This window comes from Carassius gibelio, chromosome B25, assembly GCF_023724105.1.
Source record: "Carassius gibelio isolate Cgi1373 ecotype wild population from Czech Republic chromosome B25, carGib1.2-hapl.c, whole genome shotgun sequence".
In the NCBI taxonomy this organism is placed as follows: domain Eukaryota; kingdom Metazoa; phylum Chordata; class Actinopteri; order Cypriniformes; family Cyprinidae; genus Carassius; species Carassius gibelio.
The window spans coordinates 11581868-11609861 of NC_068420.1; the positions used below are offsets into that span (position 1 = coordinate 11581868).

Here is a 27994-nt window from a genome sequence, read left to right on the forward strand (position 1 = left end):
TTTAAACAGCGTTTACTCTCGTGTTAATATTTCACATGTAAACTGCAGCTCCACTCTGTGTTGTTTCCGCATAATTAAAGGAGTCCCCGCCCCCGCATGATCCCAGCAGCTCGGCTGCGTGCGTTGTTTGGGGACAGTCCCGAAGATGGCGACGGCCCAGCTGTACTGCGTCTGCCGGCAGCCGTACGATGTGAGCCGGTTCATGATAGAATGCGATATTTGTAAGGACTGGTTTCACGGCAGGTAAGGATTTCAACCGTTTCTTTGTCACGCGTTGCATCGGAAAGACAGCAAAAACATCCACGTATGAAATCCTGTAGCACTTCTGGTGTCAGTCAGCCGAGCGTTGAGCTCGCTCGCACCGAAGCGATTTCACGCGCTGCTTTGTCAATATGTCCACCCGTTAATCGCCCCGTTTGCAGGTTTTGTTATATAACGCTCGTTTTACCCGTGGGCTTATGCTTCGTTCGGTGTTTTTTTGCAGTAATTGCCTCTTTACCACGGCTTCTATAATAATCCAGCGATCCGAGCAGCAAAGATGGGTTCACGCAGGGTTTTCTCAGAAGCTTTGTGGCGAGGAGTTGCAGAGCATCAGCTGACATTAACCCCTTATGTAGTTTTGTGTCACATAATAAAATGTCAGCATCGAGGTGCACGTGTGATTGTTGTATGTCAGAGGTCAAGTGAAGGTTTCTTTATTTTGCATACTTTAACAGCATTTGGGACAACGTGCTATACTTCAAAGCAAATATTGAAATGATAATGTAAGAAGAGAGATAAACAACTCAAAACAACATGGCAGCTATTACTATTAATAAAGAAAAAGAAGAGGAAATCGGTTTAAAATAGAGTAGCAATGATTTCGAACGGAGTCATAATGGATGTGGTGCTGAAACTTGCACGCTTTGCACTTGCATGCGTGTTTTCTTCTCAAGACTTATCTTGTTTCTTATGGTTAAAAATATTTTATTAAACTACGTTGGTCTCCTTTTGTAGAGAAGTTAACGGAAAATAAAACTGTTTTAAGAGTTTTAGACTGTGTGAAGTTCACTTCTGACTGGCCAAACAACATCTGAATAGATATTTTGGTGGCTTATTTAAAATTTTCATAATTTGCTTCATATTTATGCAGCCTGTATTGCTAGTGAATTAAATGTATATGACATGCAGGTTATTTCTTTGTTGGTTGTTCTGCAGCAGTCAGTCTGTGAAGCGTGAAGAAACATGGGGGGTTTCGATGAAAAGTTACACAAGATGGGGGGGGGGGTAACTAAACAAAGACGTGTGGTTGAGTTTACGAGATCAGATCCTTCCCCGTTTCTCTCGTTAAATGCTTTAAATGTGCGTTATGGATTGCTCAGAAAGTGGCGTCTGATTTTGGGGTTTGCTAGGTTTTATGGGAGTATTAAATGTAAAAAGGAAAGTCACGTTTGTAATGGAGCTCAGCGCCTGAGGCTTCTGTGATTGTTTGGTCTTTTTGATTGACAGCAGGGGTCGGGCATTTAAATCCCCCAGTTTTACAAATATGGGCATACGGTTCCGCCTCTTAAAGGGACAGGTACCGACTGACGTGTGGAGCGTCGGTCTGAAGCCATGTGTGAAACGCTCGGGATGAAATTGGCTTGAACTGTAAATATTGCCGGAAAGCGTGCAAGAACATCGTGTTGCAACTTGTGTGTAAGTGTGAAATAGCTGGGTGGCACGTTTGTTTTTAGTTTACTAGCTTAAAAAAAAGATGTGTATTAAGAAAAAAACGTTATAGACAAGGTAGGACTTTATTATTATTGTTGTTTATAATAACATCTTCATTAAACCAGAAATATATAAAATGTCTTCATAAAACAGAATAAATGTTTAAACAAATGCAGATTATTATTATTATTAGCAACTGAATGGTGTGTGTGTATGTATGTTATATTGAAATTCTTAAAAATATTTTCATAGTTTGGAATTATTTTAAATAATATTTATTTCTAATTTATAAGTATTATCTATCTTTATATTATTATCTATTATCTATCTTTATAACTTGTATCGTTTATTGTTATTATGATAGTTTATTATAAAATATTTCAATTTTATATATAGAATACATAATTTATATAAATGTGAAATTAGTAATAATGTATTTTATTATTATTAGTAACATTGGAATATATTTTTAAAATTTAATTTAAATTATTTAAATTATTAAAAATATGATTTTCACAAGACCTCCTAAAATTTATATTTTTAAAGAATAATTATATATTATTTGTATTTATATATTATTAATATTATTATTGCATTTTTCATATTAAATAATGTTGATATATAATAATAATAATAAATATTGGCATTTTATGTATAAAATAAAAACATACAAATAATGCTTTTATTATTATTAACATTATTTGAATATATAAGTTTTTTTTTACATTTTATATAAATTAAGATTTAAATTATTAAAAAAAGAATTATTATCATTAATTTGAATATATAATTGGGCCACTTTTCTGTTTTTAATGCATGTCTTCCAGGAATCACACCACAGCTTGGAACTGACATGGTCTGAATTAAATTTCTAAATAATAGCATTTCAGAGGTCAATCAGAAACGGGTCACAACCCAAATTCCCCACCCTTCTAATAGAATATAAATATTTATCATGGTTTTCAAGCATTCTTGCAGTAGGCCTGTTTGCTTGAATTGCAAGTCAATTGCCAAAGGGGTTTTATATCTCTGCATTACAACATTGTGGTGTGTTGATAACACAGGCTAATCATATTTTCGCAATGCGTGGTTGATGTGTTTTGTTCTGTTACTCAGAGGTTCCATGTGGCACTGCTGCTGCCACCAATGGGATTAAGCCGTCTAGCCGGTCGCCGGGGGCTGGCTGTTATCTGGCTCCATGCACAGCCTGGTTTGGGAGGAAGGAGCTGCTGGGGGTGAAGGCCTCAGAGGATTACGAAACTCCTGATATTCATTCCTGATAGAGCCCCAGTTGTCAGTTTCAACCTTTCAAAAAACTGCCCATACATTCCTTACCTGTCAGGTGCAGGCCAGTTTTACAGCATTTACAGTGACCTTAGAAATGGAATGCTTCCTAATGACTCGTTTAATGGTTGGTTTATCCTCAGAAAATCCTCTTAAATCAGTTTGAAGGTCTGTGATCCTGTTTGCTGGTCTGTCTTTTGAATAGTGCATGTATTTGCATGCATCGTGCACGTGCATGGGTGCGCTTGTGTGTTTGTAGGAGGGGAAAGATTGATGGAGGCCTGGCTACCCAGAGGCAAGTTCAAAGCCCCCATTCATCAACATCCCTCTGAGGCTGAAAACACTGAGGAGAGATAGATGACTTCTGGCTAGTCAGCCCGGGTTTCTACTAGGATTGGACGGGTCATAGTGTCACCCTGTGTTTGTATGAGATCAGGGATTATTAATGAAGACGAGATGATCATGTGCTGCGATCTATTAGGATGAAATACTGCAATGATAATCTGATGGAATCTTATCTCTAGTTACATTTGCTAAATGACAATAAAATCTCTTGCATAAATATGATTGCATGATTCTAAACAAGTCATTGCATATAGGTTTTTTTATAGTCTTTGGTAACAACATTATTTGTGCTGTTTGGCATTTGGATTTTTCACAGACTGCTTATGATTAACGGCTTTAGGTTGCCAACCTATTGATTTCAAAACCATTATCCACTTTATGATTAGACCGGATGATCTCACTGGTCATCTGTCACATTTGTCATATCTAATAAGTGCTCTTATAGTATTTTATTGCTTTGAAAAGGGAAAGTAGTTGGAGCTGTGGAAATATCGCCTCAAACCAAGGATGAAAGAAGTCTATGTTCACATTAAGATTGCATTTATGTGATCAGAACTATAGTAAAAACAGTAATATTGTGTAATTTTATTAGAACTGCTTTCTATTGTGATCATAACTCCAGTCCTCATAACTCCAGTTAAAAATGGTGATGCTGCTTAATGTTTTTGTACGTGATTTTTCAAAAAAAAAAAAAAAAAAGAGTTCAGAAGAACATTATTTATTTAAAATAAAAAAAAATTGTAAAGTTTGTAAAATTATAAATGTGTTTGCTTTTTGATCAATTTAATGCATCCTTGCTGAATAAAAGTAATTATTTCCAAAAAGTTACCCCAAATTTTTTAACGGTACGGTAGTATATCTCTAGTTGAAACTGTACGAGTCTATGCTATTTTTCAGCGGCAGTTACAGTCTTGTTTGTGTTTTGATCTCTAAACAAAGGTGAGAGTTTGCAGCACAGTAGCGTCTGGAGGAAGTCCGCAGCTCTTGTTGGGGTGATGGTCTAGGCCAAGCTTGTGGGTTTGAAGCAATAAAGCCTAGTTTCCTATGCTGCTAAATGCAGCTTCCTGTGCTCATTTCTCTCAGGGCCTGTCTGCGTTTAAGACAGATGTTTGGGTTCACAAAGAGACATAAAGTGGGAGAGGGGAAGGCTTGGTTTATCTTTCTTTACCCTCGTTTTATGTTATGTTTCCTGCTGCTTCACTGTCTGTTGGCTGAGCTTTTTTTTGCCCACAGTTTCCTCCCTGACTTCTCTCAGCCAGGCTTAATTTAGCGAATAAGTGCAGCCACACATCAAAACGGACAGTGTCCTCTGTGTTCTTTGGAGTGTAGATCTTCGCTAACACAAAGGGTGCGGGTTCACCTCACAGTCCTGCTCAGCCACTTTATCTTACTGTTCTATCATTATGTCCTCAAGCAAAAAACCTTAGTTTATTCCAGGAGGACTGTCTTTGCAATTAGTGTTGCAGGTCACACAGGATGAGGTGTCTGCTAAATGATTAGTAACTCAATCTTGGGACTGAAGGATATGAGAGGTCACGGTCAGGTTCTGCTTTGCTGTCCAACTCGGAAACCCTAAACTTCCACCTCATTATTAGAGACCCTATATATAAAGTCAAGTAAATAAGCTAATTTTGACATGTTCAACCAGGCCTGAGGTTATAGAACTATACTTGAGTCTTTCAGCAGGTTTCACAAATGAGATTTCTGTCATCATTTACTCACCCTTATGTCATTCCAAACTTGTATGAGCTTGCTTTCTTCTGTAGAACACCAAAGGAGATGTTTAGCAGAGTGTTCATGCTGCTCTTTTCCATACAGTGAACATGACTGGTGACCATGGGTTGTTAAGCTCAAAAAGCAGTCCATATAATCTATGTGTGATTGGCTACAGTGAGCATCGCTTCACGCTCTTCATTGAGAAGACACACAGGAGCATTTGAAAGCCGTGTCTAAATGTGACTTTCAAACACTCTTGTGTGCTTCTGTGTGAGCGCTCTGTGAAAAGCATGGAGCAATGATCATAGTAGCCAATCGCAGTTGTATCTGTTGACTCCGTCACCACTATGGCCAATCAGTGGTGTTTAGAATCTGCTCAACAGCACTCGAATGTTAGCAGGAAATGGACATTTTTAAAATCTCAGGCTACACTATGTGGGATATGAAAAATCTTCTTAAGCCTTAAGGCAAAATATATTTCAGTTTTTACATGTACGCAAGAGTCTGCGTACTGTGCACATGATGCAAAATTCATCACAAAATTAGTATGTGTGTACTGTAGGGCTGTAGCTATAGAATATTTTAGTAATCGAGTATTCTACCAAAAAATTCCATCGAGTAATCTGATAAAATGTGTTTTTGCTTAATTAAAGTGCAATATTAATTATGCAAGAGAAAATAAGACTCTTGCGTCTCTTAAAATTAACAACTAAGTTTCCTTTTTTAGAATTTTTTTTTTTTTACTGTTTAAATGCATAGAATGCAATGCATACATCAAAAATAAAAATTTAATTATTACCCATTGATTCTCTGTCTATACTTGTACTGTGAACAATGACAATAAAGTTGACAGGTGCATTTAAGTGCCATTCAGTTGGGGTTTTAAATAAAGCATTTTCTGAGATGCACATTGAACATTAAACGCACAAAACATTAAATTTATTATTACATTTTACATTTAATTTATCTTTTAATTATTGAAAATTAAGCAAACTTAACTTTTTGGTAAACAAAGGGGATTTACTATTAAAAATAAAACATGTAAGAAATGTTGTGTGATTAAACCTTAAAAAAAAAATGTTTTATTTTTTATAGTAGTAGGCTATGTACATTGTGCTGAACAATAGTAATACAGGACTTTTATTTTGATGGGTTGACGTACCTTTACAGTTCTGTGTATGTTATGTGATGCTAGTTTTACTCAAATCAAACTGTCAAATGCTCATGAATTGACTGTCAGTGCAGTTCTGGAGATGTTGTTCATGTCATCACGTCTTATTTAGTGAGACAGCAGACGCTAAAATCACAGCGAGCATCCAGTGTCTGGAAGTCGCACTTCTGTTCCATTCATTAACAGAGACACACAGAACATGCAGGATTCATGTGACGAGTGGGGCGGGGCCGAGAGACGTGGGAACGAGGAGTTAGGCCAGGTGTAGTGATTGGAGATGAGCTACACCTGCGACCCACCACCGGTCTCGAGTCCCACGTAGGAGATGGAAGGATATAAAACTGGAGCGACAACCGTGAAGGACGAGAGAGGACCAGGCCTGGGCCTTATTTTATGTTTTGGTTTTTATTTGAGCACACCAGTCATCCGTGAGGGGCTGGTGCGCTGTTTTATGTTTATTTTGAATTAATAAACTGTTAATCCGTTTTTATGACTGGATTCCGCGATTCCCTCTGCGTTTTCTGCATCGCGGAAATCATAGGGCCTTAGTTGTGGTATGCGAGCTCTATCTTGCAATGGACACACGCCGCAACATTCTCTTTACGTTTGCACGCGCCCTCAAATCAAAACACTTGCTGACTCCTTGCAGTACGCGATTTCGGACGCAGCGCTTTTGTCTCCTTCAGCTTTGTGGGTGACGTTAACGCGTTGTCGCATTAGAAAAAAATAATTGCAAAAGAACCTGAAAATCAATTAAAAGAGGCTTCGAGCCAGAGGAATTTGCCTCTTTTTTTTGTAATTGAGTTTTCGATTTTTCAGGCAAAATGCAATCATCTGAGTTAGGGATGTCAACGATTAATCGATGATCGATTAGAGGGTTAGACTATGAAGATTTAGGAAAAGAAACGATGCCTAAATATACTGAATTTGTGGAAATTCGTGACCAACCGGCAAACCAGAACAAAGCCGCGTAAATGAAGACTATGGGGTCCAAAAGCATGGTCGCGATCTAACATTTTCCAGTTAACCTATTATTCCTCTAATAAACAAAGCTTTTATACCACACTTGTCATAATCAGATCGTATCATTTCTAAATAAATAATTGCTGGATTCAAAACAGCGATTAATAGGCGCTGTGACCGACACATTCCTGGAGCATTCACTGCTGTCACTAAACGGTGACGCCGAGCATCGTTCACAAGTTTCTGCATGGACCTGACTATGGCACAGGTTCTAAGCCCTGGGACAAAATGGGATGCTTTAAGGAAAATTTATAGCCTACTAAGTAATAGGCCCAACATAAAAATAACAATTTGTTTTCATGTTTTTTTTTTTTTTTTTTTTTAATAGGCTATGCGAAATATATCCGACTTAAATAGGCTAATTAAGATTAACGGATTTAAAACAGAAGTGTGGGCGCTCCATAAGTTCACAAAAAAAAAAAAAAAAAAAAAAAAAAGGATGACAACGCATTCTGTTTGTTTGCTTTATTTTACAAGAGCACAAATCTTCTGTTTTTATTGTGAGTGTGCACAAATGAAAGTAAACACTTTTGCGGAAAATATATATATATTTTTAATGTCTCAGCTGTTTCGATCGCCCCGGAGCCTGCTGCACACGTATATTCTAGCGATTCAAACTTACATCGCAGTCTGTTCATTATCAAAATAAAATGTCAACTAAACATTAAAAGGTTACACTGGTCAGTTTAAATAGACCATAGTATACCGGTCCACTCTGCTGTTATGCCAAGGACGTTTTTGCTCCTATGAAGAGGATCATCTTTTCCGTCTATATGCGAATGCGTGTTAAGTACAAGCCTAGTTTACATTATAAATAATAGTTTAACATTCAAATACATTGTGAATATGGAAACATTTCGATTTGTGCCGAATGAGACATGAGCAATAACCTCCAAATAAATCTAGCCAAAGCCGCGCTCGCTCATCCTCGTCTGCACGCATGCACTGTCACGATCTAATGCGCTGTATGCAGGATTTTTAAAAATCTGACATTTTCTAGGACAGAATCCGGCAGGATCAAATTAATGTGAGCAACTGTGTTTTGGTGCAGCAGCGCCGATGTAGTTCACTTAATGTGCAGCGCAGTCACACGCGCTCCACATTTCGGATAATTTTATACAATAATGTCAGTTGAAAACATTGCAATTGTGCTTTAAAATACAACAACGAGCACCACAAAACCATTTCAAGAGGTGCGTTCAGTGTTCTCCGTGCGGGATTGGAAACTGTCAACAAAGTAAAATGACCTCAAAAGAATGGCGCGCTCTCTTCATTTTATCAAATGATCATAATCGCATCTATTCATTTTATAATCCTGTTACTAGCATTTTATTCAGACTAAAACCTCTTTAATTCAAGTGAGAAAGCGTTTTGTGTGTGTGTGTGGCTTTTGCACATCCTGTCATACCGCTGACTGCGTGCCTGCAATAGATGCATTTTGCAGTATTATGGTTAACGATTAATCGATTAATTGATCGTTAATTTAAACGACGATCGATCATGGAAATAATCGAAATTTGACATCCCTAATCTGAGTAGTAATCCATGCGATCTAGAATTTAATGTGAGGAGCATTAAAAGGCGAAATATTTCCAGACACAAATTTTGCATTGGATTCAAGTTTGTTAAACTTTGAATATGCAGATTTGCTAGGTTTACCAATAAAAAGATGCTTGGCCCCAAGTAAATGCTGCTTCATGTTGATTGAGATAAATGGGCAATTGATGTTCTTTGCAGATTTGACTATGAATTTGTCACGACAAAAGACCTACATTTTAAGTTATTGACTTCATTAATTGTAACAGTATGTAAGAGCTTATGATAATGATGTGAGAAAGAAATAGAGACTAAAAAAAACTAAATGGAATAAATATGTAGAAATGTTAAGTGATTAAATGCAAGACTTGGAATAACATGAGGGTGAGTAGATTATGATGGTAGAGTAATCTTTTTGGGGTGGACTATCCATTTAAGCATTTCTAAATCTTTTTGAATCATTAAATTCCTTTCAATTCCCATTCCTTATTCTTTAGTAGAACAAATCTAGAGAGGTTGTGATGGAATAAAACACATTTGAGCTCAAATTCTCCATATCTTCATGCATGCTTTTGTTGGCAAGGAGGCCTCTGGCTCAAACCATACTGCAAAGTGGGATTCTGAGAGCGTAATGGGATCTATGGCTTACATACTGTGAGTTCTGCCTGTGAACTTGCCATCACCATGGAGACTCTTTTTATCTGTTTGCCGTCTACGTGAATGATTGGTTAAGCCTTCAGGAGATCTCATTGGTTGTGTTGGGGTTTGTACTTGAGATGACTCCTTCAAAGGAGCCTTCAAGCATTTTCCAACCTTCTGCTATTAAAACCCCTTGCTAGGATCAGCCGCACAAAACCCATTATCTGAGGAACCATCAGAAATATGCTGTGCTCTGATTGGGGGACCCATGGGCACTTCTCCAAAAACGTGCCGTTGAGAAAAATGGCCACATCCTCTTATTGTTTGCCTGGACTTGTTCCGTCTCCTGATCAAGCCTACATTTCCGCTGAGTAATGACTATCTCCATTCAGGCTAAATGGCAGGCCATAAGAGCTCTGTCAGAGCGTTCTTCAACTGGGGAAGAGGATCCCGCCCTTCACAGCCACTCCGTGTGCTCTCATGTCTTTTGAGGCTAAATCCCAACATCTTTTTAGAGCTTAAAGGCTCATTCTTTCAGACACGAACAACCCAGATTTATGTTATGGATGGAACAGTGCCTAGAGGCTTGTTTGTGTCTCAAGTCAATCAGCTTTTAGTCAAACAATCATCCAGTATGATCATCTAGTACATTATCGCAATGTTGTGATGTGTGTCCTATTTAGACAAAGGATTTGGACAGATGCAGTGACATTCTGTTTCCCGTCAAGATCCCACCACACACACACACACACACACACACAAACACACTTCTGACAAAACAACATGCAATACCAGTGCAACAGTGTAAGTCTTGGCAATGAGCAAATGCAATAGCTTGGTGAGATTTAAATGAATAAAATAACACAGAAACAAACAAGTCTGTTACTGTGCTTCTCATACTTTAATGCTATTATCCTATTTCACGCTGAACCACCCTCTTGAGGTTGAAAAGTGCACAGTTTAGCAAGTCTCATGAGGTTTTGTGGAATTTGTTTGTGACAACATGGTATGCTCATTTACTTTCACAGGGAAACTCTAACAGAGGAACATGAAGCACAATCAAAGATATATTCTCCGGTAATTCCAAAGCAGAATTAAAGAAAAGAAACCCTTCAAAGACAAGATCCGTTGGAGATGGAACCTCGTTTTTATTTATTTATTTATATTAGCATGTAAATAGTGCAGTGCACACACAAGTATATGCTAAAATAGTCAGTTGTTAATATTTTTTTAATAAATGAATTTTAATAATTTTAAAAGTAGCACTGATAAATTTAACTAAAAATGTAACTATATTCTGTTAATTATATTAAATGTTAATGTTTTTCTTTGTTTTTGATGTTATTCTTATTGTTCCTGTTTTATTTAAAAAGGAAAAATAAGCAGTTGGTTTATTTTTGAAACCATTATTGATCATGTTAGTGTATACAATTTCTGCAGTTTTATTCACATATTTTGCTTATTTCAAAATACTTTTATTAAAGGAATAATTCACCTTCAGTTGCTGGTCCGCATTGATTTGCACTGCGTTTTTTTTTTTTTTTTTTTTTTTCACACAAAAAGTTACTTGTTATTTAAGTACATCAATCGATTATTTGATCACCATTATTTCATAATTTAACTCTCCACAGCAGAAACTTGCCAATAATATTGCACTTCATATTTTCTGTGCATGTTGCATCATTCTCTCTTTCTGCCTGAATCTTTTTGTTACGCTAGCAACCCAGCAATCCCCCGTGATGTCAGCTCTCTTGAGGCCTGAACTCATTCAGATTCAGAACTCAAGCAGTCTTTTCTCTCCCGCCCAGTGCTGTTCTTTTCACCCATCCTGCTTGGCAACAACAGAACGTTTCAGCATCTGTTATCGTGGCTCAAAAACTCTTGAGTCAGATCTGTTTTTAGTGAAACAGTGTTCCTCACCACAGATTACTCAGAGTAGGAGTAGACCTTTCTCCCAGATTTGAGGAGATAACTGGTGTTTCGTCCTACAGTAGGTCAAGAATTGAGGCGCTGTGATGTAATGATGTCTATGAGTCACTTCCTGCATGTCCTTTTTGGTCTTCTCATCACAATCACAGTTGAAAGTCTGAAGGAAACAGAAGGAGGGAAGGTTATTGGCCAGTATCTGCAGTAGCTGGATTGTTCTGGCTCCTTTGAGGAAGATAAAAATATACATAGATGTTGATATGGGGCACTTGCTTCCGATTGGTGCATCATTTTCTTTGTATGAAACAACTGACTAGTTCATTTTTGGATAATGCAAATGGTTTTCTCACCCTTATGCCACTCCAAACCAAGCTGGTTAGCATGAATCCAGTTCAGTGAAACCAAAAACCATTGGTACTGCATGTCATCAAACTTGGTGATCTTGGTGACTTATGTGAATGGGATTTGAGATTTCTTTTTTTTTTCTTTTTTTGGAAGAACACTTTTGAAAATTAGGGTGTATGATAGAAATTTGTGTATTTTTATATGTGATTTTTGTTTTTCATAATGGCATTTTGGAATGTAAAGAATAATATGCAATTACTTTTTAATTAGGAAAGTACAAGTATTTGGAAGCTTGTTTCCGCCATCTCACAGTTCTGATAACTCACAATTGCAAGATAAACTTGCAGAGTCTAAATTGCATGTATAAACAATATTTGTATATATTGCAAATGCAAGAAAAGATTCTGAATTATGAGGTAAAAAAGTCACAAATAATTGGCAGGAAAAAATCAGTTGTGAGAGGTAAACTCAGAACTGCAAGAAAGAAAGTCATAATTCTGCTGCGGTCTCACAATCCTTGGACTTTATGCCTAAACCTTTTGCAGCAGGCTTAAAATGACTGAAATTTATGTAACTTTTCTTTTGTTGTTTTGCAGCTAATGTTGTTAATAATGTGTATATGTAATACCTCTTGTTCTTGTGGCATTGAAAAACAAAGAAACACACAAAACCCCAAATTTTCCCAGTAAGAAGGCTAATTTACATCTTTTGATGTGAACACACCATTGCCACTCAATGCTGCTGTTTCCCACACTTGTTTCCAACACAAACACTCTCCCTTCCCCCTTCACCTCATGTCTCGTGCCCTGGAGCCCAAACAAATGTAACCTCACATCTGGAGTTCTGGTTTAGCCAGGCCTTTCTGGGGTTAAACATAATCGACCGTAGATGACCCAGTCTGGTGTTACTCCTCGGTCACTGCAGAATCTGCTCAATCTCCAGCAGGATTACATTTCAAGCATATTTTGGAATGTTTTATATGTGCTAATTGAAGCTACAAAGTAAAAAAAATAAAATAAAAAAGCCATGTTGTATATCCGGCATATCGTTTGCTATATTGCAGTTTCAGACTACTTCAGGCTACTTCCAGCTAGTCAAGCAGTCTCCATGTGAATCCCTCATTGTTTGGAGCACTTCACTCTGGGTAATGTAACACTTAAACCAAGGAGTTAACGAAATTGCTTTCTTTGGCAACACGGAGCAAAACCTGAGCCAGAGAAGTATGCAAGGCCTCATTACCTGTCTGGCTAATGAATCTCCACAGAATGCCAAGAGCTAGCTCGTCATGTGACTTCCTGTGAAACAACATGCCTTTAAGTCAATTGGAGGGTGCGGCTGGAAGTGGGAAAATGAAGAAGTGCGGCACACGGGTCTTGAGCGATAAGATGCTTGTTGGCAAAGCTACTGAACTTCAGATGTGGGGAAATGTTTCAATAAAGCTCCTTCAGCAAGTGCAAGCCACTGTCGAATTGTTTGATGGACATTTAGCAACTTCCGTTTAGCACTGACTTTAAAGTACCATGTACTCTAACAATGTCCTTTTTAGCTTATATATATATATATATATATAATACACACAGCATAGGCTGACGGGTTCATAATGTAACTGATGATATTCACAGCATTAAATGACTTTGCACAATCTGATTGGTTCATGTTGCATACTCAGCCAATGAGCTTACTGCTTTACATTTAAATGGCTGGTTAGCATCCATTCGTGCATTTTGCAGCACAACTTCAGAGTTCTTCTGAACCCCTCCACCTTCCCCAGCTCCACCTGTGTAGGTCTTCTACTGGTTATTTTATATGCTATTTTTGCAGCAGCAGTATGTCTTAAATACTCACAGCACCATATCTCTGTATGCACTGGCAGTAGCAAGTTCCAGTACTTGCTTGCTGCAGCAGCAATAATCTGCAACTACAGCAATAACCAGCAGCAGAAGACTGAAGACTGTAGTAATGATGCTGAAAATTCAACTTTGCATCACAGGAAAAAAATACATTTTAAAAGGTTTCAAAAGAAAACCATTAATTTAAATTGCAATATGTTTTAGTTTTTACTGTATTTTTTTTAATCAAATTAACGAAGCCTTGGAGAGCATAAGGAAAAGTCAAACACGTAAAAAAAAAAACTTTGCAACACCAAATGTTTGAACGATAAATTTGTCTTCAGATTTTACTTTTTATTTATAAAAAACATAAAGAATTCATCAGTCATTGCACACACAGTTTTCTCAGAAAACTATTTATGTACAAATCATTAACTCATTCACATTTTTATTTTCTTGCAGCTGTGTTGAGGTAGAAGAGCACTATGCAGTGGACATTGATGTTTACCACTGTCCCAACTGTGACGTCCACCATGGACCCTCTCTGAGTACGTATGCACTTTTTGGACCGCTAGAATCTATTGATTAACCCATACCACTATATTTATATGAAGTTCTGCAGATTTTCTGTTCCTGTTCTGTTCTCTGTCAGGAATTCTCATCATCAGACTAATTATCAAATGGAGACCGGAACTGGTTTAAGAGATTTCACAGTGTGTCTAGTCAGTTGAACTGTTGTGATCCGACAAGCAGTGGTGTGCAACAGATGTTATGTACTTGTGGTAGTCTAGTAATGACTGCGGTATTGTTCTGAGGCCAGACGTATTGAATTCTCTCCGCCTGATTTTACAGTGAAGAAGCGGAGAAACTGGCACAGACACGACTACACAGAGCCAGATGATGGCAGCAAGCCAGTGCAGGCTGGCACCTCTGTGTTTGTGCGCGAGCTGCAGGCCAGGACCTTCCCCAGGTACGTGTGCCAGCTGTGGGAAACCAACACCATCATGACAAAGCACTCCAGCGCTTGGTGCTGCCAGTGATGCCACACCATGCATATGGGCACAGCTTATGTTCTCTGTTCTCTTATTGTTGCATTTTCTAGAAATCCGTTTAGTGTAGTAAAGACTTATTTTTCATCTGAGTAGTTCATACTTCTTGTTCAAAGCTGCTCTCTAATAAGTAATTCTCCTGTGTTTTAATCTGCAGTGGAGATGAGATCTTGCAGCAAATGCATGGCAGTCAAGTCACCCAGAGATATCTGGAAAGGCATGGCTTCCGCTATCCCATCGCTGTATACAAAATGGAAGAGCTCGGCCTTCGTTTACCTCCACCGGATTTCTCTGTCAAGGATGTTGAGCGCTATGTCGGTAAGGAGGGAGAGGGGATCGTCCTTTTCACCCTGTTTCTTTCACCTATACCCATTGCGTTCTACATTATAGCCATTGAGCAGCAGTGCTTCATGGGTTTAAATATTAATTCCATTAAGAGTTGTCTTCAGGTAATAGAGTTACATTACAGTCCAGCCACTACGGAGATCAAATGGTAATCTTAGGTGAGTCAGATGGGTCTAACCTTTTAGCAAACATTAATCAACCTGTAATGAAATAAGAGTGCAGATAAAAGTGGTGTTCCTTACACCAGGCAAGCATGCCTCATCTCATTGAGAGTCCTGGTCCTTACAGTGTCCGCTTACACAGCCGCTATATCTTCCCCACTGAGCTTTGTCCGTAAAGTTTAGGTTACAGCTCACTCCTCTACCTCTCACATTTGAGTGTATAATGTATTGTTATCACAATACACGCGGCGATCAGCTGCTCCATTTGGGTCCTGAGGGGGAGCCTGCATCCCACTGGGAATGAAGTTTGATTACATTGCACTTACAGTGAGGTGACAAAAGGTTTTCTACTGCCACACCTTTTGGTGACCGCGTGACACTTTTCAGGTCACAAATAATATATTAAGCCATTTGAGCTAGCTGTCTGCTAAGTGTTTTTTTTTTTTTTTTTTTTTTTTATAAATACCACTGATTTTCAAAAGTTAGCCTCATTCATACGACACGACTAACCAGTAAGAAAGTGTCCACCAGTTGGGATTTTGACTGTCGTTTCTGTCAAGGTTACACACTCACGTGACTTTGGTTTGCTACGTAGTCACATTTCTAAGCATTGCGGTTTAAAAACAAGTGATTTTATGCCTTTTAAATGCAATAAACCGTGAACATATTTCACTATACGTGCATTGTCTGAGAGACTGTTTCTGAGCACTGTCAGAAGCCCCTTTCACACTGCCATTCCGGCAAATACAGGGGTAAAGTGTTCCTGTAATTGTTTCCTGGTCGCTAGATTTGGCACTTTCACACTGCCAGTGATGACCCGGTATATGTGCGTGCTTTCACACACAGCCCTTGAAGATCCCGTAACGACACGTGACATCAGCGCGTGACGTGTAATGTACGAGTCGACAAAGCTTGGCACGTTATACTTTAACTGAAGCAAGCAAACGATCTCAGTGTGTCAGCGCAGAAAGTGAGGAACTAACTGATCTCTGCTTCATTACAGTTTGCACATATGTTTTCGTCGCGAATGTTGATCTTCCTTCAAAACAGCCGGTAAAAAAGTCGCGCGATAACGCGCGTCATCACTTCGATACCGAATTAGATCTGGCTTTTGTTCACACAGCGCTCGTTCCGGATCGATTACCGCAATGTTACTATGTCCCCGACCCGGGTTCGATTCGGTAATCAATTCCGGGACGTGGTTGCTTTCACACAGAAGGCGACCAGGCAATGTTACGGGAATATTGCGGGTCCGACGTGCAGTGTGAAAGGGGCTAGAGAGGTGTGTGTACTCGTGAAGACGGTGCTCATAGAGCACGTTAGTATTGAATGTGTTATTTTTGTCGCTTTGTAAGTCTTGAATGGTTAAATATACACACTTTTTGCAAGTATCCTCATAAACACAGTAGGTCTTAAGTGAAAGCAAACAGCTGAGAAAACACATCTAACAGTATATTGGATCCAGGTAGCTCTTAAAGTGACAGCAGTCTAATATCCCAGCTGTCTGTCATTCTTGTTAATCAGACAACAAAAGAGAAAAAAAAAATCTCCCGCTGTTCTTGACTAAACCACTTTTGGAACTTAAGAAGAAATATTTATTTTTTTTACAGTGAAGAATATGCAGTGTTTTATGCATTTGATTACTTTATACAATGCATGTAGCATGTCTTATATATTTTTTTGTTCTACTGTAGTTTTTATGTACTATTGCTTTTCTTAGTTTAATTTCTTATTCTTATTCAATCACTTGTATATTTGTATCATTTTAAAAAAATCATTAAAAAATATGATTCCCACTGCACACAAACTTCCCAGAATACTGAGTGCCCTGTTGGTTACAGTGTTTACTTCCTTTTTAATTATATTATATATATTTATTTGTGGAAAATACTTTGTCATCTAAAGTATAAGTATGTTTATGTATTACATTTTATTTTTTAATCCATTGTCAATTATAAAAAATTTCTTAACTATTAATTAAAATTAAACATTTTTTAAATTATATCAGCTTTATATCGTCTATCTGCCCCCAGCTTTCCAAGATATCGGCTCTCATGCCTACCAAATAATATGATTTGTATCGTGTGACCCAAAAAAACCTCTTTCTTCATAACTTCTTAATTCCTCATTTCCTCTGTAAACATTTTAGCACACTGCTAATGTAAGTACAAATGCTAATTGGTGACATTTTCGCTCTAATTTCTGCAAGAACATGCTGATTTGCATGGATGAGCTATTGAGATGTGTGACAGGGAATTTGATAGTTGGAAATTGATAGTCTGACTATATGCCCACCAAAAAAAAAAAAAAGTTACGTACATGAGTTGAATTGCTCGATGAATGTTAAAGCTAGCTGCAGTGACGTTACGTCTGGAGCTCGCACGAAAAGCTCTAGCTTTCATCCTTAATGCACTTCTGACTGCTAACTGCAGGCTTGCTGCCCGGCTAATTCAGTTACATCAATGGGCAGCTTGCCTTCATGGCTCCCCAACCAGCAAAATCGAACATTGTGGCTTTTTTCCACATTGGCATTTTTTTATAATGACAAACCACACTCTCCACCTGCTTTTGTGAAAGCCGCTTTTGTCCCACGATGCATTGGAAATGTGCTTTTAAGATCATAAAAGACATTTTATGTCCCCAGAACTATTAAAAAGTTTGTTGTTACTGGATAAAAGGAGTAATTAATAGCATAAATACTTTCATTTATGCACATATAAACGCACATTACAGTCTTGGTGCTTGGATTTTTAAATCAAACCCATATTTGTTGAAGGCGCCACTGCAGATTTGAATCCATTAAGGATCCAGTAGAGATTTTTATTGGCAGTGTTGCAAGTCATATTGATGTACCTGATCCCAGAACAGCAATAAATGATCTCTTTATGGTCTTCTTTGTTGGATGAGTCTGGTTCTGGCTAGGTACACTAGGGTGCCGTTTGTGTACACAAGCACCAGCTGTCCTGCTTTGTGTTTGAGGCTTTTCCCAGCAGCTTTCTGATGGGTTTTGATGTTCTTCCTGCCAGTTGTCTCTCTCACAGTTATAAACATCAGCGAATGTCTTGTAAAGAAACATTCTGAGAAGAGATGGCCCTGGGAAACCTTTCAGTGCCAAAAGGCAGTCTTTCTTTCATTTAAAATATGCTTTATGGCCTTTGAATGATTATTGCAATTTATCGCTGTTGAGTTTGTTTTGGTAATGATATTTGTTTTGTGTTTCTGTTCCTTTGATGCCCGCACACACACATCACTCAACTTGCTCCTTTTGCTTACAGGAGGCGACAAAGTGATTGATGTCATCGATGTGGCCAGGCAAGCGGACAGCAAGATGAAGCTGAGTGTGTTTGTGAAGTATTACTACAGCCCTCAGCGGCCCAAAGTCCTCAACGTCATCAGTCTGGAGTTTTCAGACACCAAGTTGGTATTGTATGAAAGTGATGTTGAACGCAAAGGGGTTTTGTTCAGATGATCGCTTGAGTGTCTTGTGTTCAGGATGTCAGAGCTGGTGGTGGTTCCTGATATTGCTCAGAAGATGTCTTGGGTGGAGAACTACTGGCCTGATGACTCTTACTTTCCCAAGCCGTTTGTGCAGAAGTACTGCTTAATGGGTGTGAAGGACAGTTATACCGACTTCCATATTGATTTTGGGGGCACATCTGTGTGGTACCACGTCCTGTGGGTAAGTTCACATGATGAACACTTGAACTTTCTATTCAACTGGAATATTGGGATTATAAATGACTTCTTAACTCTCTTCTCTCCAGGGGGAGAAGGTTTTTTACTTGATAAAGCCAACCCCAGCCAACCTTGCACTATATGAGGAGTGGAGCTCGTCTCCAAACCAGAGTGAAGTGTTCTTCGGGGAGAAAGTGGACAAGTGCTACAAGTGTGTCGTGCAGCAGGGAACTACTCTCCTGATCCCGACAGGTTAGTATTTTATTTTGTTTTATTTTAATTAAAAAATGTATTTTATTTTATTTTAATTTAATTTAAAAATATATATATTTTTTAGTGAAAAATATTTTATTTTAAATTAAATTGTAATAATATTTAAATATGTTGATGATATTAAATTGTTAAAAATTAAAATAAGTGTTTTAAAATAAAATATATTTGTATTATGATGAGATTGTAAAAGCAAATAAGAATGATCCGTTCTATTTCCGATGGACAAGATCACTACATTTTATTTTCTTGTTGAAGAAACTCTTCTACTCCATATATGTCACAACAGGGAAGAAAATATGATTACAACTTCGGCTTCATGCTGACTTTAAGCCAACCTGGCATAGAAAGAGGATTAACCAATGGTTTGATTTGGGGGCGGGGCTACTGTAAGTGAAAACCTGCTTTAAAACACTCATTATCTTATTGGCTAGTAATGCAAAATGTCACACTTCACCTTGGAGGAGAAAAAAAGAAGTATTCTGTTTATCTCGGGCCTTTTTACTGACACGCGGATGTTGGCGCAAGAGGAACCGTAGAGGAACTGGTATTCCACTTATTGTGGAGCAGCTGTGTTTAATGGCGCTTCCACAGGAAGGCCAAGGCTGATTTGTGCTCTTCGTTTCAGGTTCAGACGTAACGGGAACGAGCAGAAACTCTTACCACCCAGAAAGCCACATGAATCTTAGAAATGTGTTATCCAATCTGCTGCCAATGGTTCATTAGTGAAGCTCGAAAGCCTTTTTGAGTCACAGTACTCATCCAAAAGTATATCGTCATCATGACTTCATATCATATAATAGGATATTTATGGGTGGTTTCATAAATCTGAATGTTTTATGAACCCCCACACCCAAAATGAGCAGGTCGGGATGCGTGGTCTTAAATGAATCTGGTTCCCAGCTGTGTTGATGGCACAAGCAGATCGGTTTATGACCGTGAGACCCTGCGCGTCCCCCACTGTGAGACAGACTTCAAAAGTCCCTCAAACCTACGGTATGAAAGTTGCTCTGAAACTAACATATATTTATGCGTTCCACCCTTCGCATGTGGCCTATATGTTTGAGCGTAGACAGGAAGTGGCGGATGTAGTTGACAGCCTGGTTGTTTGGTGGGCTCTGCAGTGCTTTTGAAACACACTGGGGGTTTGATTCAGCTCAGCAGTTCTCAGTTAGCCGCCGAATCGCCCACCCAGCAAACATATCTCAGCTTTTGTTTGCCATTATGTCTAAAGTCCTGTGCATTTATAGAGTTAGTTGAACAAGCATGTTTGGAGGTGTTTGAGTGACATTTCTGTGAACTCAAAATCTGAATTGTCCAAAATCTTTGAGTGGATTTTGGTGAAATCTGTCTGGGTCCAGCTTTGCTGTACAGCGGATATGAATGGCTCACTGTCTGCTGAGGGACAGCTGCAGTTCAGACCAGATGTCTGCATGTGTCTGCATCTGCCGCTCCGCTGCTGACACACTCTTGACCTCTTTTACAGGATGGATCCATGCGGTTCTCACCTCTCAGGATTGCATGGCTTTCGGAGGAAACTTCCTCCACAACCTCAACATAGGCATGCAGCTCAGGTGAGTGAGCACTTTCATTTTTTTTTTTTAAGATCTCATTTAAATTAAGAAATGAAGTGCTGTGGCTTTTAATAAGTCTGTTAGTTTTGATTGCGTCTCCCAAAGGTTAACTGATTACGTATTAGCAGATATTTAGTTTTCTTTTCTCATACTTATTTTTTTCCAAAGGAATTCCCTAACAACATATAATTATTATTATTATGATTATTTTTATTATTATTACAAAGGTAACAGAGCAACAAAGCTAACATTTTACTGGAAAAGTTAAGTGTTAATAATATTAATGTTATACTGTTAGGGAATTCTTTATAATAATAATATTAAGAGTAATTAGAGAAGTAATAATAATAACAAAGCGTCAATAAAGCAAAAATAAAAGAAATAATTATATATCATTATAAAGGAGCATCAAAGTAAAAATGGAAATGGAAAAAAAATTGATAAAAACAATAATGATTATTAATTTTATTTTCTTCTGATAGGGACATTTTCTTTCTAGACTGATATATTGGAGAAAATTATTAATAATGAATAAATGTTATTAAAAACAACAAAAAATAATGTATTAAATACTGGAGACTTGACTTTACTGGCCACTTATTGGTAATAACAAAAAATTATAATAATCATAATATTAATATATAATACAATAAAAACAAAAAACTAATTGTATTAATACTAATAACAACAACAAAATTAAATCCTTAAATATTGATAGTTATCTTGTATGGACTGGCCAATCATCGGTTACAACTAAATAAACAATAATAAGCAATAGCTAAAATAAAAGTAAAACAAAATAAAGTAGTAATTATATAACCAACATTGGAAACCAAAACAAAACTGTCTTGTCTTATTAAAGAAAATTTTTCCAAATAAGTGTATCATTTTCGGAGTTGTGTGTATATATATTGTGGCTCAAGTGTAGCTAATTCTGTTCTCATGTTAGGTGCTACGAGATGGAGCGGCGACTGAAGACTCCAGACCTCTTTAAGTTTCCTTATTTTGAGGCCATTTGTTGGTATGTAGCGAAGAATCTGCTGGAGACTCTCAAAGGTACGTCATCTGAAATCACTCAGCATGTCAATACAGAGCACTTCAATCACTGGCGTGCTGCCACTCCGTTCCCGGGTGTCCCTCCTAATCGACTGTTTATTGTCTGTCGTCAGAGTCCCGGGAAGATAACTGCCTGCCTCCAGAATACCTGATCAAGGGAGTGAAAGCTTTGATTACTGCACTGAGGAACTGGCTAAAGAGAGAGGTGAAGGAAGTAGTGGCTTACCACATCAGATTAAATGCAAACTTAAACTTACCTCTAAAACCACCTGCAATCATCCGACTGTACATTGCAATCCCTGTTGGAATAATGAGGGCAAGGGGCGTCCCACAGGGGCCGGTATCTGGTGTCAGTGGTTCTGGATGGGAACCTGAGGTTTGCTCTGTGGCACAAACCTCTTATTGTCTGCGATGTGTGCTCATCTTCCGCAGGTCACAGAGCCAGCCAGCGAGGTCCCTGACCATATCAGACCCAGCCATCTGATTAAAATGCTCACCAAGGAAATCCAGTACCTTGAGGTAAGCCACACTGCTTGAAACCTGCTGTAACCTGCTTACCTGGACCGTAAAGTCTAAAAGAATACATTCACAGTTTTTATGTTGTATGTTATTTACGTTTTTAAAATAATGTTTCTTAACTCAACAACACCAGAAACATTTCATTTTAATTTTAATCTTAATTTAAAGCAACAAGAGTGCCATCAGCTAATGGCTAATATATGCAAATGCTACTAATAATATTATTCAATATATCATTCGTTTTTAATGGCTAAAGTCACTTGTAGTGTTTAAATTGGAGCATACAATTGCAACATCAGCAATTCATCAGTTAAAATAATCAGTGAAAATAGTTTACTAATTGAACAAAAATAAGTAAATAAATGTGCAACTTATTATTTATTACATATTAGCCAATATAGCAAACCCAAAATACCTCAAATGCAAATTGTAAAATGGTTTTATCATGAATCAATTTTCATAGTGTAGTCTTCTGAAGTGTTATGTTTCTTTGGGCATTGAAAGGTGCTACATTATAACTAATATTGAAGTTGTTGTATTTCTCTCACAATGCTGTTTCAAACACCCTAGGATTATCAGAATGGGAATAGCGGAAGCAAGCTAATGAAATCTCAAGGGCTCTCTGCGTGTCCTTCCACGAGGTCGGCACATGAGAGAGGTTCTCACGCACGCAGGACAGCCAGACGTCTTCGTGACCAGAACCATCATCACTCTCACAGCCCTAAAGCTCCCTCCAACCTCGACATCTTTGAGCAGCACACACAGGAAGTCTTAAAAAGATTGGAAATGGGTCCCAATGAGGAGGTTAGTGGAATTATCGAAAACAGCATTCAGGCTAATCTATAGAGAATCATCTGAAAAACTATTTTTTTTTTTTTAGGATGCCTCCTTGAACCTGAAGTTCAACAAGGTCTCCACGGCCTCAGCTGCAGTGGCAGAGCGGATTTTGGATAACGACCTGCGTCTGGTGCTGTGTAACGGACGTATAATCAGGTAAACCGCATTACCCTATGAAGATTATCACACATTAGTCAGGAGCTGCAGGACGTTTAGCATGACTCATGCAGGATTTGATGACCGTTAGTGTTAAATGTAGAAGGATTATGCAAGGTAATAGTCATTTTAGCACTCTACTTGCAGTTGCAACGGTTGTTTTTTGGATTTATTTTGGTCATGTCATTTTGGGAACACATCCTTTTAACTCCCCATCTGATTGTCCACACAGAGATAACAGGCAGCATGTTGGAGAAAAAAAACCAAGGATAAAGGAAGACGAAGGCTCCAGAGATGTGAAGATGGATTCACTCAAGATTAAACTAGTACCTAAAGAGGAAGAACAGGAAGTGGATATTTACATCAAAGAGGAGGATAAGCAGCATCATGTAGCCAGAGACATAAAGCCCTTCGCAGGTACAGTCAAGTCTCAAATTCATCACAGTCAAAAAAAATGTCAATCAATATTGCGTGCAATGTTTTTTATAAGCAATTTTGTGTACTCTAGTCACTAGCATTAAAGCACATTGCAGCAGCTTGTATTGCTTATTCTCTCTGAAATATCATTACAAACTATTAGCTGTTTTTTTCCCACAGATTTGAATAAGCAAGAGAGCTCAGATCTCAGGAGCAGAGAACTAGTGTTTTCAGACATCTCTTCGGACTCTGAATCAGATGCGGAGTACACTACACAGGTATGTTGTCATTTCCCCTCATGCACAGGAAGCGCATAGAGTCCGAGTTTAGGAATGACCCTCTTTTCCTGTCCATGCAGAAAAATAATTGCTCTGGGGGAGAATCTGAAAGCTCTTCAGAGGAAGAGGAAGATGAAGAGATTAGGAGGAGTGGAGACGACCAGAGTAAGACCAAAAGTTGCTCTGGCTACACAATGGATACACATCAGTCCAGGCAAAACCTTGACACTTTTGAAAAATGTCTTAAAAGGTAAGAGTCGGTATGCCAGGGAACGATTTAGGGTTGTGTGTGTGTGTTTTTGAAATGCACTGATTTAAAGCTTACAAAAAATTGAATTTGCAGTGAATCTGCTACCTCGCCAAGCACTGAAGAGGATGCCATCCAGGGAATGCTGTCTATGGCAGGACTGTTGTATTCTCACCCGTCAGAAGATCCCAGCAGTTCACAGGAACCCTGGTGGTCCCGAACCAACCGTCCCTCTCCTGAATACAGTAAGAGTTCATGAAGTTTCTAGTGCTAAACAGCCATTTTTCCCATAAAATATTATTTTGATGAACCACTGCATGTGTTCTTTTACCATTCTCAGGTAGAAAGGAGGTTGCATCAGGAGAGGAGAACCAGGATTCAGACAGCAATTCATCACAGGTAAACCCAATCTGGCTCACTTTACTAGAGAGAATGAATTTTTTTTTAAATTGATTTTTAAACTTCAATTGACACTGATTTTGCATTTATTCCAATGGTCAATGTTTTAGTTTAAATCTCTTTTCTTACTATCTTCAGGAGGAGGGCTTTCGGGAGCGTGATTCAGAAGGAGAACGTCACGCCAAACTCAAGCATAGGATCCAGGAACACAAGAACTTCATGGACAGCCAGGGCAGCGGCAGCAACAGCAGCAGCGAGGCGTGGAGCAGTCACACACACTCCCCAGCCCATGGGGAAAGCCCCACTTTGAGCTACCAATACTGTGAAACGTCCCTGTCGCCACCTCTGCACCCGTCCAAGAGACCTGCTCCAAATCCTCCACCAATCAGCAATCAGGCCACCAAAGGTACAGCAGCACGATTTCCTCTACACATGAAATATTTTAACACAAAACCTGCACATTTCACTTTTAAGATATTAGTCAGTCTTGTCCATTTTGGTTTTGTATGTTTGTGTCTGCTTTTATTTACTTTTTATTTATTTATTTATTTAATTATTTGATTTTGTTTTCATTTTTGCTTTTGTTTATTGTTGTTGTTTTTTATTTATTGTTCATGTTTATATTTTGGTTTTTATTTGGTTTTGTTTTTTATTTGTTTTTGTTATTTTGTTATCATTTTTTTTCTGCTGTGGTTTTTGTTTATCTTTATATTTTTAAATACATTTGATAAATTATTATGAAATTAAAAATGATCAGATTAAAAGTTTTTTTTATATTTTTATTTATTTTTTATTTTACTTACCCTTTTCTTTCTTGTAGGGAAACGTCCGAAGAAAGGTATGGCTACAGCGAAGCAGCGTCTGGGTAAGATTCTCAAACTGAGCAGACACAAACCCTTCTTTGTGTAGGTCCAGTTATGGAAGCCGCCGCTTGCAGAAGATTTGGGATGCTGAGTGTGCGTGTTAAAGGTGACAGGGCATAAAATGTGTTTGGTTGAACACACTAGCTCAAAAGCATGGTATTGGCTACCAATCAACTCCAAGCGGAGGAATCATGTGACTAAACGCTTCACTCAACTCAACATGGTTTCCTAGTTTTGCTAATATGATTCCAAAGTAACAAGGTGACTGAAAGGAAATAAGATTGAAAACATCACTTTTTAAGGCTTTCGGTTCTCAACGATGACATCCAAAATCAGGTTTACTCAAAGCAAAGACTAGCATGCTGCCTCCCACAACTAAAACGCATCACTTTGAGGATGCGCATTTTAAGAAAGAGTGATTAACTGATTTCATAAAGGTGCTTGACTTTTTTTTTTTGGTCCTCTCATTTTGTGATTGCAACCAACTTTTCCTAGCAAATTCCTCCACTGAAGAAAATTTGCATAAACTGCCTCAAGACAAAATTCACCCAGGATGACGGCTTGAACTACCTGACAGTCAAAATCTTCTCACATTTTGTGGGAAATTAAAGAAAAGGAAAAAAAATGTATTTTTGTCCACGTTTGTATTCATCTTGTCATGTTTTCTATAGCTCGCTGAGGAGCGCTGGGTAGTTTAGCTATATTTGGTCTTCTGTTGCCACCTAGTGGGCTTCCGGACACTGACTTTAAAGGTGCTTGAAGGTAGCATTCAAATGAGGCAAGAGACGTTTTCCCTTTATTTATTCCTTTATCTTGGTGCTTGATTTTTATTTTCTATACTTTTATTAAATTACGTATTTATTACTGATGAAAGAGAACAATTTATTTCACTGAGGAGGTTTGCTGTTCTTTGGGCTCTTAATATGCATCGGTTTTGAAACATGTTTAGATATTTGTCGCCAATTTGTGTAACGGCTTAGCTGTTTTTCCAAAATGTCATCCATATCTGTATTGCATTGTTGAAAAGAACAAACGTGTTAATAAGAAGCTAATATTTCATCAAAATACAGGCCCAGATAGTCCTATTGTAATAAAATCTTTCGTTTTTACCTTCAAAATGTTTTTGTTTGGGGGGGGGGGGGGGGGGGGTCTGGTTTTTAATATTATTCTAAGGATCTGGTTTCAGAAACGTGTTGTTTCCATAAGTATACATTCCAGCCGCCTCATCAACTTCAGAAACACTGTTTGAACTGGTGCTGTGTATAGTGAGACCTTTAAGATGGCCAAGCAGAATTTTTACCCATTGTTTTTTTTTTTTTTTTTACATTGCAATGTATTTGGCTACTCGGTTTTTTTTTTTTTTAACAAAGAATGGAAAAGAGTATTTATTTTTGTAAAGTAAATCTTAAAAGAGAGACATTTTTGCAGTTGTACCAACACGGTGTATTGAAATATGGCGCGTTTTGTAAGATATATGTGTGCTTTTTGAGGTAGTTTACTCTGGTTTTGTGTGAAAGACCTCAGGTAATTGTTTGAGCTCAAGGTTTTGGATTCCTTCTGATGAATGCCAAATAATGTAATCAAGTCAGGTCATGCTTTTGAATTTTGGTGTCCAGGCAGCAAAAAGAGCTGTTTTATCTAACCTAATATAACATTTCTTAGTAATTATACCCATGAAAAAAAAAAGTTATTTTGTATTTCCAAGTTTGTTCTCTTTTAAAACATTTATAGCAACTCCAACATAATTTACAAAGCTCTTCAGGCAAAACGCACATTATTCCATAAGCTTCCAGGAACTTTCATGACTGATTTCATGGACTCGGACGACTCGCTGAGGTACAAGTACAGCAGCTCAGGGCTCACACACGGACTGTTTTTCTGATGGACAGCTTTGATACTAATTATTCAAAGGGCTTCAGTCAACCCAAAGGTGCACAGAATGAACAGGTCATTACAACCAGCACAGTATTGATACTGTATTTCATCTTCCAAGGATTTTTTGTTGTTATGATGGTGTATTGTGGACTAAGATACTCAAGCATTTTGTTTGGATCCATTTCGAAGACAAAAACCACAATGCCATTAACACCTGTTTGTTTTTTTTCTTTAGATCTTAGTTCTAGTGCTTTTTGTCAGATCAGGATTTGGGCACGTTTTGCAGTCAGAACTTTGAGATGCGTGTTGTTGTTTTTTCTTTAGGTTTGGAGGAGCAGCTTCTGTGTCTGTCAAAAAAAAAATGCTGCACTGCACCTAACATGTACTGCATTAGCTATGTTACACTACACTGTTTTTTGTTTTGTTACTGTTTTAACACATATCTAAATGTGTTTGATAAACGTCAAAAACATTGCTGGCCTGCAGGCAGGGTTTGTACCATGCAGTAATTGTTGTACAGTATTTATTTGGCATTCTCTGTTGTGTTTTCAATTTTCTGGTCTTGCAGTCAGTTACGTGTTTGTTTATGGCGTGTCCTCTCACATTTTCAGTGCGTTCAAATGTTTGAAATTTTAATATGGTTGTATCATTTTGTTGAATATTTTGTGACACTGTAATCCACAGCTAAGGCTCTTGAAATTGAGATTTTCAGTTGTACAATGTGGCCTGTACATAATAAAAATTCTACGAATTAATGTTTCTATGTT

General features: G+C 38.0%; 1 protein-coding gene across 1 annotated transcript; it reads left to right on the forward strand.

The window, feature by feature from the left end:
* Positions 1 to 72: 72 nt before the first annotated feature.
* kdm7ab (lysine (K)-specific demethylase 7Ab) lies at positions 73 to 27982 on the forward strand. The gene is made up of 20 exons (XM_052598138.1): positions 73 to 243; positions 13969 to 14054; positions 14359 to 14476; positions 14713 to 14873; positions 18337 to 18478; positions 18554 to 18740; positions 18826 to 18988; positions 20493 to 20580; positions 21530 to 21636; positions 21750 to 21841; positions 22069 to 22155; positions 22726 to 22959; positions 23036 to 23148; positions 23381 to 23565; positions 23746 to 23843; positions 23924 to 24093; positions 24187 to 24335; positions 24431 to 24489; positions 24628 to 24895; positions 25310 to 27982. The coding sequence occupies exons 1-20, from the start codon at positions 146 to 148 to the stop codon at positions 25396 to 25398; spliced, it is 2694 nt and encodes an 897-aa protein (XP_052454098.1). The 5' UTR covers positions 73 to 145; the 3' UTR covers positions 25399 to 27982.
* Positions 27983 to 27994: the final 12 nt, after the last annotated feature.